The sequence below is a fragment of the Nycticebus coucang genome, chromosome 3 (assembly GCF_027406575.1).
Source record: "Nycticebus coucang isolate mNycCou1 chromosome 3, mNycCou1.pri, whole genome shotgun sequence".
NCBI lineage: Eukaryota > Metazoa > Chordata > Mammalia > Primates > Lorisidae > Nycticebus > Nycticebus coucang.
This window is the reverse complement of record NC_069782.1, coordinates 74,486,281-74,500,595: the sequence shown is the minus strand read 5'-3', so window position 1 is coordinate 74,500,595 and position 14,315 is coordinate 74,486,281. Positions and strand designations below refer to the sequence as shown.

Here is a 14,315-nt window from a genome sequence, read left to right as displayed (position 1 = left end):
TAGGAGACTGGAGCAAAGAGGATTTCTTGAGGCCAAGAATTTAAGACCATACTGGTAGCCGGGTGTTGTGGCGGGCGCCTGTAGTCCCAGCTACTCGGGAGGCTGAGGCAAGAGAATCGCTTAAGCCCAGCAGTTGGAGGTTGCTGTGAGCTGGGCGAGGCCACGGCACTCTACCAAGGGCCATAAAGTGAGACTCTGTCTCTACAAAAAAAAAAAAAAAAAGACCATACTGGGCAACACTGTGAGACATATCTCTAAAAAATAAAAAATAAAGAAATGATTTGATTATCATAGTGTACTATCATTATGTAAGAAGTTACCATGGGAGGAAAGTGGGGATCTTTCTGTATTATTATTATCATCATCATCATCATCATCATCGTTATTGAGACAAGGTCTCACTCTGCTGCCCAGGCTGGTTAACTCCTGAGCTCAAGCAATCCTCCTGCCTCAGCCTCCCACGTAGCTGGAACTACAGATGCTCACCACCAAATCCCACTTCTCTTTATTATTTTTACAATTGCCATGAATCTACAATTATCTGAAAATAAATAAATGTAATTTTTTTTTTTTTTTTTTTAGACACAGAGTCTCACTTTATCATCCTCAGTAGAGTGCTGTGACATCACAACTCACAGAAACCTCCAACTCTTAAGTTTAGGTGATTCTCTTGCCTCAGCCTCACGAGTAGCTGGGACTATAGGTGCCCACTACGAAGCCAGGCTATTTTTTTGTTGTTGCAGTTTGGCTGGGGCAGGGTTTGAACCCGCCACCCTCTGTAGATGGGGCCGGCGCCCTACCCACTGATCTACAGGTGCCACCCTGAATGTTTTCTTTCTTTTTTTTTTTTTTGGTAGAGACAGAGTCTCACTTTATGGCCCTCTGTAGAGTGCTGTGACCTCACACAGCTCACAGCAACCTCCAACTCCTGGGCTTAAGCAATTCTCTTGCCTCAGCCTCCCGAGTAGCTGGGACTACAGGCGCCCGCCACAACGCCCGGCTATTTTTTGGTTGCAGTTTGGCCGGGGCTGGGTTTGAACCCATCACCCTCGGTATATGGGGCCGGCGCCCTACCGACTGAGCCACAGGCAATTGTTAAATCATAGCTGTGTACATTAGTGCAATCAAGGCTACAATGTGCTGGTTTCATATACAATCTAAAATATTCTCATCAAACTGTTCAACGTAGCATGGCGTTTACTTAGTTATTGTATGTAGACATTTGTAAGGTTTTTTTTTAATTAATAAAAAAAATGGTACAGGCACAGTAATAAACATAGATCAGTTGAATAGATTACAGAGTTCAAAATTGGATTTGTGTATAAATGAGCACCTACTATACAATAAAACAGTAATAGGCTGGGTGCGGTGGCTCGTGCCTGTAATCCCAGCATTGTGAGGCAGAAGCAGGAGGATCACTTGACAGAGGGCTTTGAGACTAGCCTGGACAATATAGCCAGACTCCATCTTATGCCTGTAATCCTAGCACTTTGGGAGGCCGATGCAGGTGACTGAGCTCAGGAGTTTGAGACCAGCCTGAGCAAGAATGAGACGCTGTCTCTACAAAAAAAAAAAAAAAAATAGAAAAACTAGCCAAGTATCGTGGCAGGAGCCTGTAGTCTCAGCTGCTCAGGAGGCGAAGGCCAGAGGGAGCCCTTGAATCCAGGAGTCTGAGGTTGCTGTGAGCTGTGACGTCACAGAACTCTACCCAGGGCAACAGAGTAAAAGTGTCTCAAGGAGAAAAAAAAGAAGACTCCATCTTAAAAAATAAAAATGTAGGTGGCACGCGTAGCTCAGTTGGCAGGGCGCCAGCCACATACACCAAGGGTGGTGGGTTCAAACCCTGCCAAAAAAATAGCTGAGCATTGTGGCAGGGGCCTGTAGTCCCAGCTACTATAGAGTGATGATGCCACAGCACTCTACCCAGGGCGACAGCTTGAGACTCTGTCTCAAAAAATAATAATATTATTATAAAATAAAAATGTAGCTGGGTGTTGTAGAGGCCTGTAGTCCCAGCTACTTGGAAGGCTAAGGCAAGAGAATCACTTCAGCCTAGGGGTTTGAGGTTGCTGTGAGCTGTGACGCCATAGCACTCTACGAAAGGCAACATAATGAGACTCTGTCTCAAAATAAATAAATAATAAAAATAAAAACGATTTTGTTCATAAGTTGAATTTATGGGTAAGTTGGCCGAGGTATTGTTCCTATTACTGTACCTATAATAGCTTCCATTTGTGTGAGTTTTTTTTTGTAGAGACAGAGTCTCACTTTATGGCCCTCGGTAGAGTGCCATGGCATCACACAGCTCACAGCAACCTCCAGCTCCTGGGCTTAAGCGATTCTCTTGCCTCAGCCTCCCAAGTAGCTGGGGAGTTTTTTGTTTTTTTTTTCCCCTATTTTTGGCGGGGGCTGGATTTGAATCCACCACTTCCAGCATGTGGGGCCAGGGCCCTACTCCTTTGAGCCACAGGTGCCGCCCAAATCTACTCTTTTTTTTTTTGAGACAGAACCTTAAACTGTCACCCTGGGTAGAGTGCTATGACGTCACAGCTCACAGCAACTTCCAACTCCTAGGCTCAAGCAATTCTGCCTCCGTCTCCCAAGTAGTTGGGACTACAGGCACCCGCCACAATGCCCAGCTATTTTTTGGTTGCAGCCATCATTGTTGTTTGGCTGGCCCAGGCTGGATTCAAACCCCTAGCTTAGGTGTATGTGGCTGGCACCTTAGCCTTTTTTTTTTTTTTGAGACAGTTTTACTTTGTCATCCTCAGTAGAGTGCTGAGGCATCACAGCTCACAGCAACCTCCCCCAGCTCTTGGGCTTAGGCTATTCTCTTACCACAGCCTCCTGAGTAGCTGGGACTACAAGCACCCGCCACAATGCCTAGCTATTTTTTCATTGTTGCAGTTTGGGCTGGACCTGGTTCGAACCTGCCACCCTTGATATTTGAGGCCGGTGCCCTACTCACTGAGCCACAGGCGCCGCCCCATTTGTGTGAGTTCTATGCCAATCAGATGTTTCTAACTCTGGGCCTGCCTATAACAACTTGAGTTCTAATCCCAAACTCAGAAGGTCACCTCCCACTTTTAAGTGAAGTCTGTTAGCCTGTGAGAACCTCTGGGTGCCTAAATCCCTGTCATGTGCAGAGGGGATCATAGAGCTCTCCATCTTACAGGTTGCTGGGAAAATTAATTGGGTTAACTTGTGTGAAGTGTTTATGACAGTGTGTGTCACATAAGTACTCGATTAAGTGGAAATTACTCTTTGCTTTCTCTGGTTTCCTCCCTAGCAGCCCCTCATCTAAGAGAGGATGATAATAAGAAGAAATTGTGACAGATAATCACCCTCCTCCACAGGGGTCTCTGGGGGTTCCTACAAAGGGAAGCCTAGAGGGAGACCCACCCACCCATGGCTACCCACTCACTCCTCAGGCTGGGGAAGGAAAGAGGGCTCTTTTTCCCTGGAAACCACAGGCCCAACTCTAGAGCCTAGCCTCATCTACTGGGAGGCTCTCCCTCTCCACGCTGTATTGCCCCCTCAGGTGCCGCCCATCACAGTCCCTCCCTTCTTCCTGCGGTAAGCCCAGGCTCCACAAGAGCTGTGGCCATCCAGTCAAAGGGACAAGCCTGTAACTGGATAGACAGGCCTACATACTGCAGGTGCTGTAGGGCCTCCCACCCCGCAGGGGTCACACATGGGACTGGGGGAGTTACTGCACCTGTTCAGGGCAGATGTAGAGGAAGCAGCCTTTGGCATCCTGGGAACAGAGCGAGACTGCATGTGACAGATCCCCACCGTGTATTGGGGCCAGGACATGCCAGGGAAGAAGCATGCTGATGTATTGGACACCCTGCTCCCAAGCTGGGCCCCAGGGCGGAAATCGAGGCCGCATATTGTGTCAGTAACAGGTCTGCCATGCAAGGTGGAGTTTGGAGGGACTTCAGACGGCAAAGCTTCCGCTAGGCCGCCGTTTGGAGAGCACTCATTGCGTTCTGAGCCTGCCTCTCCAGATGGCTTTCTTGGAAAGTTCCTTTTCCACCTGTTCAAAGGCAATCACTCACGCCAGCGTCCTCCTGCATCCAGCGAGGAGAGGAGAGGGACTCTGCACCCTGCTCCTGAGGGACAGAGGCCGCCTCCCGCCGGCTGCGCGGGCCCCCGCCCCATTTGCCTCCTTCGTGGCAGTGATCCTATCGCTGGCATTCCAGCCAGGCTGACTTTCCTCCGCTCCAGTGCCTCCCAGGCCTGCTATCCGGTCTGCTTGGATGGTTGCGCCGCCGGCTCTCCACCCCACCCCCACCCCCACCACTTCTCTTTCCGTATCCTGCTTCCGGCCCCGAGGCGCCCAGGGCAGTGGGGTGAGGGGTTTCACTGGGACCCAGTCTTGAAGCCCTGCCCTCACCCCACCCACATCGCCCGTTCCAAAGGCCAGGAGCAGGGAGCCGACCCTCTTTTTCACATCATAGGACCCCTGCACTGGCCTCTGACCCAGCCCGCAAGTCAGGTGACCCCAACCTAGTCTAGTACACACAGAACTTCTCAATCTCCACCCTGACCCCAGAGGGAGGGTTTGGGGCCTACTATTAGAGGCAGCCGCTCCAAGCTCGGCACCCTGCAGTGAGCTCAGCTCTTTGCAGCCAGGGCTGCTGAGGATGAGACAGCAGGACAGGCCCGCGGTGGGAGGCACTAACACACCCCGCCCCTCGGAGTGGGACGCCGCCGGCAGGGCCTTCCTGGAGCACAATCACGATTGGAGCATACCAGACAAGTGGGCGGGTTTGGGTTCGCAAAGGTACTACGCAGGGCTTCTTGGGAAATAGTGGGTTTTCACCGGATACTTGCAAGGGGAAGAGAGCCCTTGGAATGATCCCAAGGTTATCCGGGTTTTACTGGGTTAGACCAATGAAGAAATGTCCTACCACAGAGAGAGCACCCACTGAAGTGACATCTCCATGGAGGCGAGCTGCTGGGGGTCACCTTAGGTTACAGGATGCCTGAAGTGGATATCTGGTCATCAGGACCCCCAGGGTCTCTTATGAAAGAGGCGAAAACTGTAAGGTCTTTTTTTTTTTTTTTTTTGAGACAGAGTCTCACTTTGTAACCCTGGGTGGAGTGGTGTGCCATCATAGATCACAGCAACCTCAAACTCCTCAAGTGATTCTATTGCCTCCAGAGTAACTGGGACTACAGGCAACGGCCACAACCTCTGGCTATTTTTAGAGACAAGGTATAGCTGTAGGTCAGGCTGGTCTCAAACATGTGAGCTCAGGCGATCTACCCTCTTAGCCTCCCAAAGTGCTGGGATTACAGCCGTGAGCCAAGGTGCCTGGCCTTGTAAGTTCTTTTGATATAAGGCTGTGCTGGGGAAATTCTCAAAATGAGGCCTTGCTAGGAGCCGGCCTCCAGCACGTGAGAAGCCACAGAAAGCAACAGCAGTGCATAGACGGTCACAGGACCATGGGAGGGAGCAGTGGGACAAGTTTAATCTGGAAATAAGCTTTGGACAGCCTCACAATCAGAAGGAAGCCTGTCAGCCTGCCCTTGGAGAAAAAGTCCATGGAGGAGGGCAAGGCCTCCTGGGGAAGGTGGGGGCTGGGGGCCAATACCAGGAATCCTTCAGGGGCTGGTCTATGCTCAGCAGGTACTGGCAGAGCCTGTGGAAAGTGAGGGGCAGGTCATCACAGATACAGTCCCTACAGACACCCCCAATCAGCTCTGCAGAAGCCTGACTCACCTGGAGTGATGAGTGGGGTGGCTTTCTCAGGCAAGGGGCTAGAGAAAGGCTGTCATCAGTGTCAGATCAGCATCATCTTTTCCCCTCCCCAGACTCTGATGCCCCATCTCCTGGGGGCACATCTCCTTGTTATTCTGCCATGGACACTTTATAAAATACCATGGGTCAGATCTTTCCCTGATTTGGGGCCCTTTAAGGTTGATTATCCATGAATGACAAATTCCACTGCAAGCCCAGAGTGGAAGAACAAGGCTGTCCTTGTTCTTCAAGGCATAGGACTCCCCCACCCCTACACCACCACTACATAGGTCTGTCCAGCAGGATGTGCACCCAATGGGGCCCCTGTCTTACCTATGCTTCCGGTTGCCCTTGCATTTGCATTTGCCACCTGTGAGAGGAAGAGACTGGATCTGTGCAGGGCCAGAGCTGGGGTTAGGGCACTCCCTCTTCCCACCCTGTCCTGCCAGCCCTGTCACTCACTCAGGGCCAGCGCAATCCCAGCGATGCACAGGAGGCCTCCAAAGATCATCCCGCCCAGCTGCAGGCTTTCCCAGTCTGGGGGGGCGAGGGGTTGCAGAGTGAGCTTGCACTGGCCCCAGGCCTGGGGTTAGGGCCCCCTGCCTCACTCATTCACTATGAAGACATTTATGAGCACTCACTTGGACTGGACACTGCCTCTGTTCCATAATGAATGAGTGCCCCACATGGCACACCTCGAAAGCTGCTATTCATTCCAGGCAGCAAGAAAGAAAATGAGCGGGGGGGAGGCGGGGGGGGCAGCGCCTGTGGCTCAGTCAGTAAGGCACCGGCCCCATATACCGAGGGTGGCGGGTTCAAACCCGGCCCTGGCCAAACTGCAACCAAAAAAATAGCTGGGCGTTGTGGCGGGCGCCTGTAGTCCCAGCTACTTGGGAGGCTGAGGCAAGAGAATTGCTTAAGCCCAGGAGTTGGAGGTTGCTGTGAGCTATGTGAGGCCACAGCACTCTACCGAGGGCCATAAAGTGAGACTCTGTCTCTACAAAAAAAAAAAAAAACATGAGTGGGCAACTAGATGCATCATATATTTCAAGGGAACAAACACTATGAAGAAAAAGAGAGGAAGAGCCCAGAGACAGAAGGGGCTGTGTAGGATGATCAAGAAAAGCTTTTCTGGGGCGGCGCCTGTGGCTCAGCGGGTAGGGCGCCGGTCCCATATGCCGGAGGTGGCGGGTTCAAACCCAGCCCCGGCCAAATTAAAAAAAAAAAAAAAAAGAAAAGCTTTTCTGGACGGTGCCTGTGGCTCAGTGAGCAGGGTGCTGGCCCCATATACCGAGGGTGGTGGGTTCAAACCCAGCCCTGGCCAAACTGCAACAAAAAAATAGCCGGGTGTTGTGGCGGGCGCCTGTAGTCCCAGCTACTCGGGAGGCTGAGGCAAGAGAATCGCCTAAGCCCAGGATTTGGAGGTTGCTGTGAGCTGCGTGATGCCACGGCACTCTACCGAGGGCAATAAAAGTGAAACTCTGTCTCTACAAAAAAAAAAAAAAGAAAAGAAAAGCTTTTCTATGGGGTGGTGTCTGTGGCTCAATGGAGTAAGGCTCCAGCCCCATATGCCGGAGGTGGTGGGTTCAAACCCAGCCCCGGCCAAAAACTGCAAAAAAAAAAAAAAAAGAAGAAGAAGAAGAAAAGAAAAGCTTTTCTAGAAGGTCACCTATGAACTGAGTCCCAGGGAAAGTGAAGGATCTGGAGAGGAAGATGAGAACTGCCTAGGTAAGGCCTAGGCTGGGCTCTGTGGACGGTAAGGGTGGAGGTCAATAGAAGGCAGGAGGGTAGGGGTGAAGTCCCTGGGGGGCATAAGTATTCCCAAATATCTGCTACAGTGAAACTCTTAGAGATCAGGTTTATTCCCACCCTATTTTGTCTATACTGAGATCCATACCACCTTTCACCAGCTTGTCTGGTAAAGAGGTCCAGGACAGGGAAAGGGGGATGTCAGCTCTTACCATAGTAGAAGGGATCATCTTTATCAGCTGGAGAGAGGGGGGAGGGGAAAAGATTAAGAACCAGAACCAGGGCTTGGCGCCTGTAGCTCAAGCAGCTAGGGCGCCAGCCACATACACAGGAGTTGGCAGATTCTAATCCAGCCCAGGCCCACCAAACAACAATGATGACAACTGCAACCAAAAAAATAAAAAGAACCAGGAAACAGGATGTGGAGTGTCAGAGGGGAAACTGGGGCAGAGTAGGCAAGTAGTTGGGGCCTCACTTACCAAAAAGGTCCTTGGCTTCCAAGGCAGGCAGGCCTGGGTCAGGGAAGCAAAGAAGACAGAATTTCATGATACTAGGCCGGGCATGGTGGCTCACGCCTATAATCCCAGCACTCTGGGAGACTTAGGAGGGCAGATTGCCTAAGCTCATGAGTTCAAGACCACCCAGAGCTAGAGTGAGACCCTCGCCTCTAAAAATAGCCGATCATTGTGGTGGGCACCTGTAGTCCCAGCTACTTGGGAGGCTCAGGCAAGAGAATCGCTTGAGCCCAAGAGTCTGAGGTTGTCGTGAGCTATGATGCAACAGCACTCTACCAGAGATGACAATGTGAGAGACTCTCTCAAAAAAAAAAAAGGAAAGAAAGAAAAAAGAAATTCAGGATGTTGGCATCTAAGTGAATGATCTTGAAGGAGCCTAGAGAGGTTGGAGAGGTTATCCTGAGGTGTCCCGCAGCCCCCCAAAGCCCCAGGATCTTGGTCCCAACTGAGACCTTGGACCCCAACTCACAGCCTTGCCTGTTTCTCAGGCTTCCTGCTGCTCTTCCTTGTTCTTACTGGGATGATTTGTTGATATCCCTTTCCAAGAAGCTTTCACCAGAGTGGTTACTTCTCAGGGAGTGCTTTTTTTTCTTTTCATGCCACAAGTGGTTAATGTTTTCCACAGTTCGATTGACCAGGAACCACTGGGACAACTTTTGTAAGTATTCACATTTTACTTGTACTATCATTCCCTTAATTTCTATAAATTGGCAGTTTAATGAAAACACATTTATTGGATTCTAGGCCTCATTTGGGAGAAGCTGTGTGGCTTTGGTGAGTGGGGTGAATGGTGGTGAGTACTGAGAGTTGGATGAGACTCACCTGCCAGTAGCAGAAGGGCCCAGGTCACTCTCTCCATGTTGCTGCTCAAGGGGCGGGGCTGCAGGTGGGCTGCAGGGAGGCTGCAGGGGAAGAGGATGAGGGTAGGGTCTGCCAGGGCTGGGTCTGGCTCACAGCTCATAGGATCAAAGACCCTTAAGTGAGAACCGGTGATACCAACCCAACTTGGGAAAGTAACTACTTTATGTTTTCTCTCTAGAGATGATAATAGTAACTGCCTAGAGGAGTTATGTGCCTTGAGTTAATACCAGTTAAGTACTCAGACTAGGGTCCTGCCAGTGGCTCAAAGCTGTAATCCTTGCACTCTGGGAGGAAGAGGCAGGAGGATTGCTCCATCTCAGGAGTTTGAGATTGCTGTGAGCTAGGCTGACAATACAGCACTCTAGCCTCAGGCAAAAAAAAAAAAAGTACTGGGCGGCACCTGTGGCTTAGTGAGTGGGGAACCGGCCCCATACACTGAGGGTGGCAGGTTCGAACACAGCCCCAGCCAAACTACAACAACAAAAAAAATATTCGGGCATTGTAGCGGGCGCCTGTAGTCTCAGCTACTTGGGAGGCTGAGGCAAGAGAATCACCTAAGCCCAAGAGCTGGAGGTTGCTGTGAGCTGTGACGCCACTCTACCGAGGGCGACAAAGTGAGACTCTGTCTCTAAAAAAAAAGTACTAGGAACAGTATGTTCCATAGAAGCCTTGTAAAAATCTTTAAGACAGGGTGGCGCCTATGGCTCAGTCGGTAAGGCGTCGGCCCCATATACCGAGGGTGGCGGGTTCAAACCCGGCCCCCGCCGAACTGCAACAAAAAAAATAGCCGGGTGTTGTGGCGGGCGCCTGTAGTCCCAGCTACTCGGGAGGCTGAGGCAAGAGAATCACTTAAGCCCAGGAGTTGGAGGTTGCTGTGAGCTGTGTGATGCCACGGCACTCTACTGAGGGCCATAAAGTGAAACTCTGTCTCTACAAAAAAAAAAAAAAAAATCTTTAAGACAAACTCCACTCCACCCCCCAGAGGAAGACACTATTATCTCCTTTTCACAGGAAGGTGTAATCAGATGCCCAAAGTCAGGAATCTAACCCCACACAAAAGGGTGCTGTTATCAAGCCCTGGGCTGTTGTTCTAGGAAATCTGGGCTTGGGGGTGGTCAGAACAGGCATCTCCAGTCTGAATTTCCAGGTAACAGTCTTTGCCACAAAAGCCAAAGTGCAGAGGGAGCATTCAGCCCTGGGGTGAGGGGCCACACCCTTGACTGGGACCCTGCTCCAGGATGCTCCACATTCCACTCTCAGAGTACAGACTGCCATTTGCTGGTAACAGAAGGCAATGGGATATTGCTCCTTTCTCCTTCAGGTGGGAACTACCCATGACCCCATTTATTGTCCCTGGGATGGCTGAGTCTTTGAGATCAGTGCCCCCTCCCCACTTTCCACATAACCACTGTTCTATCTGTTGCACCCAACTCTGGCTGCTTAATAAGCCCACAGATCCAGAGCCAGCTGGCTGAACTCAGCAGCCACTTACCAGCTGTGTGACTCAGCTGGTTACTCAACCTCTCTGCTTCAGTGTCCTGTAAAAAATGAAGATAACCCTAAAAGTAACCTCACAAGGCTACAGCGATGGGATTAAATGAACTACTACTACTTATCAATCTTTTTTTTTTTTTTTTTGAGACAGAGTCTCAAGCTGTTGCCCTGGGTAGAGTGCTGTGGCATCACAGCTCACAGCAACCTCAAACTCTTGGGCTTAAGCGATTCTCTTGCCTCAGCCTCCCGAGTAGCTGAGACTATAGGCGCCCACCACAACGCCTGGCTCTTTTGTTGTTGTTGCAGTTGTCATTGTTTTAGCTGGCCCGGGCTGGGTTGGAACCTGCCAGCCTCAGTGTATGTGGCCGGCGTCCTACCCACAGAGCTATGGGCGCTGCCCATACATATCAATCTTAATGATGTCTACCAAAAAATAAGGCCTAAAAACCTGTTAAAATAAATAAATCCACAAATAACCACATGGTCCTTTCGCAGGAGAGACTGTTAATGTGAGGGGCTTTGGACTATGCCTCCCTCTGTCTCTCTCTACTTTCCACCATCCTGGAGTTCCAAGGCAGGGTCCTGTTTCCTCCAGCCCTGACCCATCGTCCACTTGATAGGTCACAAAATGGGCAGCCTCCCACTTCCAGGCCGTCTCTGCAGCTATTTCTGTCCTCAAACCTCAAACAGGTTCCTTGTTATTCAGAATCCTGGAGAATGTCCCTCATCCCAGACGGGTCTCCTATGCTACCCCTCTACCTGACAGCCCCAAATTGGATGCCTGCTCACCTGAGGGCTCATCTGAATGAGGGCTCACCTGAGTGCAGGTCTGAGGAGGCTGCCAGGGCTATGGATGACCCAAGCAAGTGGGTTCTGACTTTTTAAACCCTGTAGTCCCGCCCAGAGCTACACACCAGCAGGCTGGAAGGAACTGGTCAGACTCCTCCAGACTCTGGCCCCTGCCCCTCCCCTCTGAGCTCTTAAAAAGCAGCCTGCCTGCCACACCCAGGGTGGGCCGGGCCTCCAACCCTTGGAGGAGAAGGAGGTGGGTTTCAGGGAGGAGGAGGTGGGCTTTCAGCTTATTTCCTTTCTTCTTCTTTTTATTTCAATAGATTTAGGGGGCACAATGGTATTTTGTTATTTACATGGATAAATCGTATAATAGTGGAGCCAAGGATTTTAGTGAACCTGTCACCCAAGTAGTGTACATTACACCCAATAGGTAATTTTCGACCTCTCACTTCCCTCTCACATCCTCCTCCCTCTGAGTCTCCAAAGTCCATGATACCATTCTATATGCCCATATACACCCACTCTTTAGCTCCTACTTATAAGTGAAAACGTGTGGTATTTGTTTTTCCATTCCTAGGATGGAAATGGGTTCCTTATGGAATGGGATAGGGATGGATAATGGGTTCCAGTTCCATCCAAATTGCTGCATAAGACATTATTTCGTTCTTTTTTAATGACTGAGTGGTACTGATACAGGATTCTACCACTCAGGGCTAGACCGGGAGCCCCCCATTCTCTAGCCCCAGGTGAGCTCAGAGGTCAGACCCCCATTTCCAGATACAAGCAGACTGCCTTCTTCCGGACACACCCTCTGGGCTCTGATAAGATCATGAACAAAGCAGCCTGTGATGGTTTTTGGGGTGGTTCCACCTTGGGTAGGAGCACAAATTCTAATCCCTTTTCAGGGACAAAGACTGTAAAGGACCAACTGCTAGCCACGTGTAATCCTCTAGACTTAAGACCCCTAGATAAAAGAGCCCACATGGAGACTCCCAAGGGAGTTCTTCAGTTCTTTCCCCCTTCCAGAAGCTCTGGTGCTTTTCTGTATTCCTTTCTAACTTATAGTAAAATCCTATCTTACCACTGATCTGTGGTCCGTGGATTCATTCTTCGAATCCCCAAGACCAAGGACCTACTGAAGAGCAAAATTCCGGTATCAGTACTTCATACTGTGTATACACACACACACACACACACACACACACACACGTGTGTGTGTGCGCACGTGCGTGCGTGTGTAGCACATTTCCTTTATCCATTTATCGGTGATGGGCAGTTTTTTGTGTTTTTGGTTTTGATTTTTTGAGACAGAGTCTCACTTTGTTGCCCTTGGTAGGGTGCCATGGCATCATAGCTTACAGCAACCTCAAACTCTTGGGCTCAAGCGGTTTCTCTTGCCTCGGTCTCGCAAGTAGCTAGGACTATAGGTACCCACCACAAAGCCTGGCTACTTTTCTTTATATTTTTTTATTTTTTACTTTTTTTTAGAAATAGAGTTTTACTTTATCGCCCTTGGTAGACTGCCATGGCATCACAGCTCACAGCAACTTCCAGCTTCTGAGTTTAGGCGATTCTCTTGCCTCAGCCTCCCAAGTAGCTGGGACTACAGGCGCCCGCCACAATGCCCGGCTATTTTTTGTTGCAGTTTGGCCGGGCCTGGGTTTGAACCTGCCACCCTTGGTATATGGGGCCGGCGCCTTACTCACTGAGCCACAGGTGCTGCCCAAGCATTCCCTTTTTATCATATCCATATTGTACCAACTTCTATTGTTTCTTGATTTTTTTTTTTTTTTTTGAGACAGAGCCTCAACCTGTCATCCTGGATAGAGTGCCATAGCATTACAGCTCACAGCAACCTCCAACTCCTGAGCTCAAGTGATTCTCCTGCCTCCGCCTCCCAAGTAGGTGGGACACAATGCCCGGCTATTTTTTTTGGTTGTTGTTGTTTTTTTTTGGTTGGCAGCCGTCATTGTTGTTTGGCGGGCCTGGGCTGGTTTTGAACCTGCCAACTCAGGTGTATGTGGCTGGCACCCTAGCCACTTGAGCCATAGGCGCTGAGCCTCTTGATTTTTTTTTTTTTTTAATAATGGCCATTCGGACAGGGTAAGATGATATCCCACTGCCCTTTTATTTATTTATTTACTTATTTTCCAAGACAAAATGTCACTATGTTGCCTTCAGTAGAGTGCTGTAGCATCACTGCTCACAGCAACCTCAAACTCTTGGGCTTAAGCAATTGTCTTGCCTCAGCCTCCCAAGCAGCTGGGACTACAGGTGCCTGCCACAACGCCCAGCTATTTTTTTGTTGCAGTTGTTTGGCTGGCCCATGCCAGGTTCGAACCCACAACCCTTGGTGTATGTGGCTGGTGCTGTAACCACTGTGCTATGGGCACCAAGACATCAATGCCCTTTTGCAGTTTGGCCGGGCCTGGGTTTGAACCTGCCACCCTAGGTATATGGGGCCGGCGCCCTACTCATTTGCATCAGCTTCATTAGCTTACCTAGATCCAAAAAGAGGGGCCCAGCAGGTGCTGTAGCAGGGAGTTTCTGGGCTCTTGTGCTAGCAGGGAGGGCTCCAGGGTTGCAGTGGGGGGCATACTGGGGACTGTGAAGAACCTGAAGGGTCAAGGGCTGGCCTCAGTGGTCACATTGCTTTTACTTGGACTGAGTGTTCATTGTAGGAAAAAGCTGCGGGCCCATGTGAGGCCTTTGGGATGGCTCATCCTCTGACCAGGCCCTGACACCCACTTAGCCCAGGGGACTGATGGCTAGGACTTCCTCTTTCTCCCTACAGCAGGGAGTGCCAGGAAGAGGACAGCTGCTTAACTGTCAATGCTGGCCAAACGCATCCGCCATCAGGCCTTTGAATGACCCCAAGGCCTCTCCATTCTGTTGTTCTGCTCCTCAATTCTGTTCCAAATAAAGGAACTTGTCCTTGTCCCAAAGGCAAATGAGAATGACTGACAAGGGATTGGGGTCTCTGATCTGGGCAGGCTGAGAAAGGCAATGAAGGATTTAGGCAGATGGATCTTATTTGGGTCAGAACAAAGAGACTGTAATCCTAGCCTGTAATCCTAGCATTCTAAGAAGCTGAGGTGGGAGGATTGCTTGAGCTTAGGACTTTGAGACCAGCATGAGCAAGAGCAAGACCCTGT

The 14,315-nt window shown here is 50.2% G+C and overlaps 1 protein-coding gene across 4 annotated transcripts; it reads right to left on the bottom strand.

The window, feature by feature from the left end:
- Positions 1-4,171: 4,171 nt before the first annotated feature.
- On the bottom strand, positions 4,172-11,307 carry FXYD4 (FXYD domain containing ion transport regulator 4). 4 transcript variants are annotated; one of them, XM_053585836.1, is made up of 9 exons: positions 11,186-11,307; positions 10,367-10,412; positions 8,836-8,904; positions 7,978-8,010; positions 7,711-7,737; positions 6,212-6,286; positions 6,083-6,119; positions 5,732-5,769; positions 4,172-5,651 (listed from the first exon to the last, which is right to left on the bottom strand). In XM_053585836.1, exons 3-9 carry the CDS (start codon positions 8,870-8,872, stop codon positions 5,632-5,634), a joined length of 267 nt encoding a protein of 88 aa, XP_053441811.1. In that variant the 5' UTR covers positions 8,873-8,904; positions 10,367-10,412; positions 11,186-11,307; the 3' UTR covers positions 4,172-5,631. The 4 variants fall into 4 exon arrangements, with proteins under 4 accessions (XP_053441811.1, XP_053441809.1, XP_053441810.1 ...); XM_053585834.1 differs by having other exon boundaries at positions 11,158-11,292; XM_053585835.1 differs by lacking the exon at positions 6,212-6,286 and having other exon boundaries at positions 11,158-11,301.
- Positions 11,308-14,315: the final 3,008 nt, after the last annotated feature.

Coding starts and splice junctions, on each gene's coding strand:
- FXYD4 (XM_053585834.1), bottom strand. Junction 6,287..7,710: donor AGATGATCCCTTCTACTATG/GTAAGAGCTGAC, acceptor TCGCCCCCCCAG/ACTGGGAAAGCCTGCAGCTG. Junction 6,120..6,211: donor TGGGATTGCGCTGGCCCTGA/GTGAGTGACAGG, acceptor TTCCTCTCACAG/GTGGCAAATGCAAATGCAAG.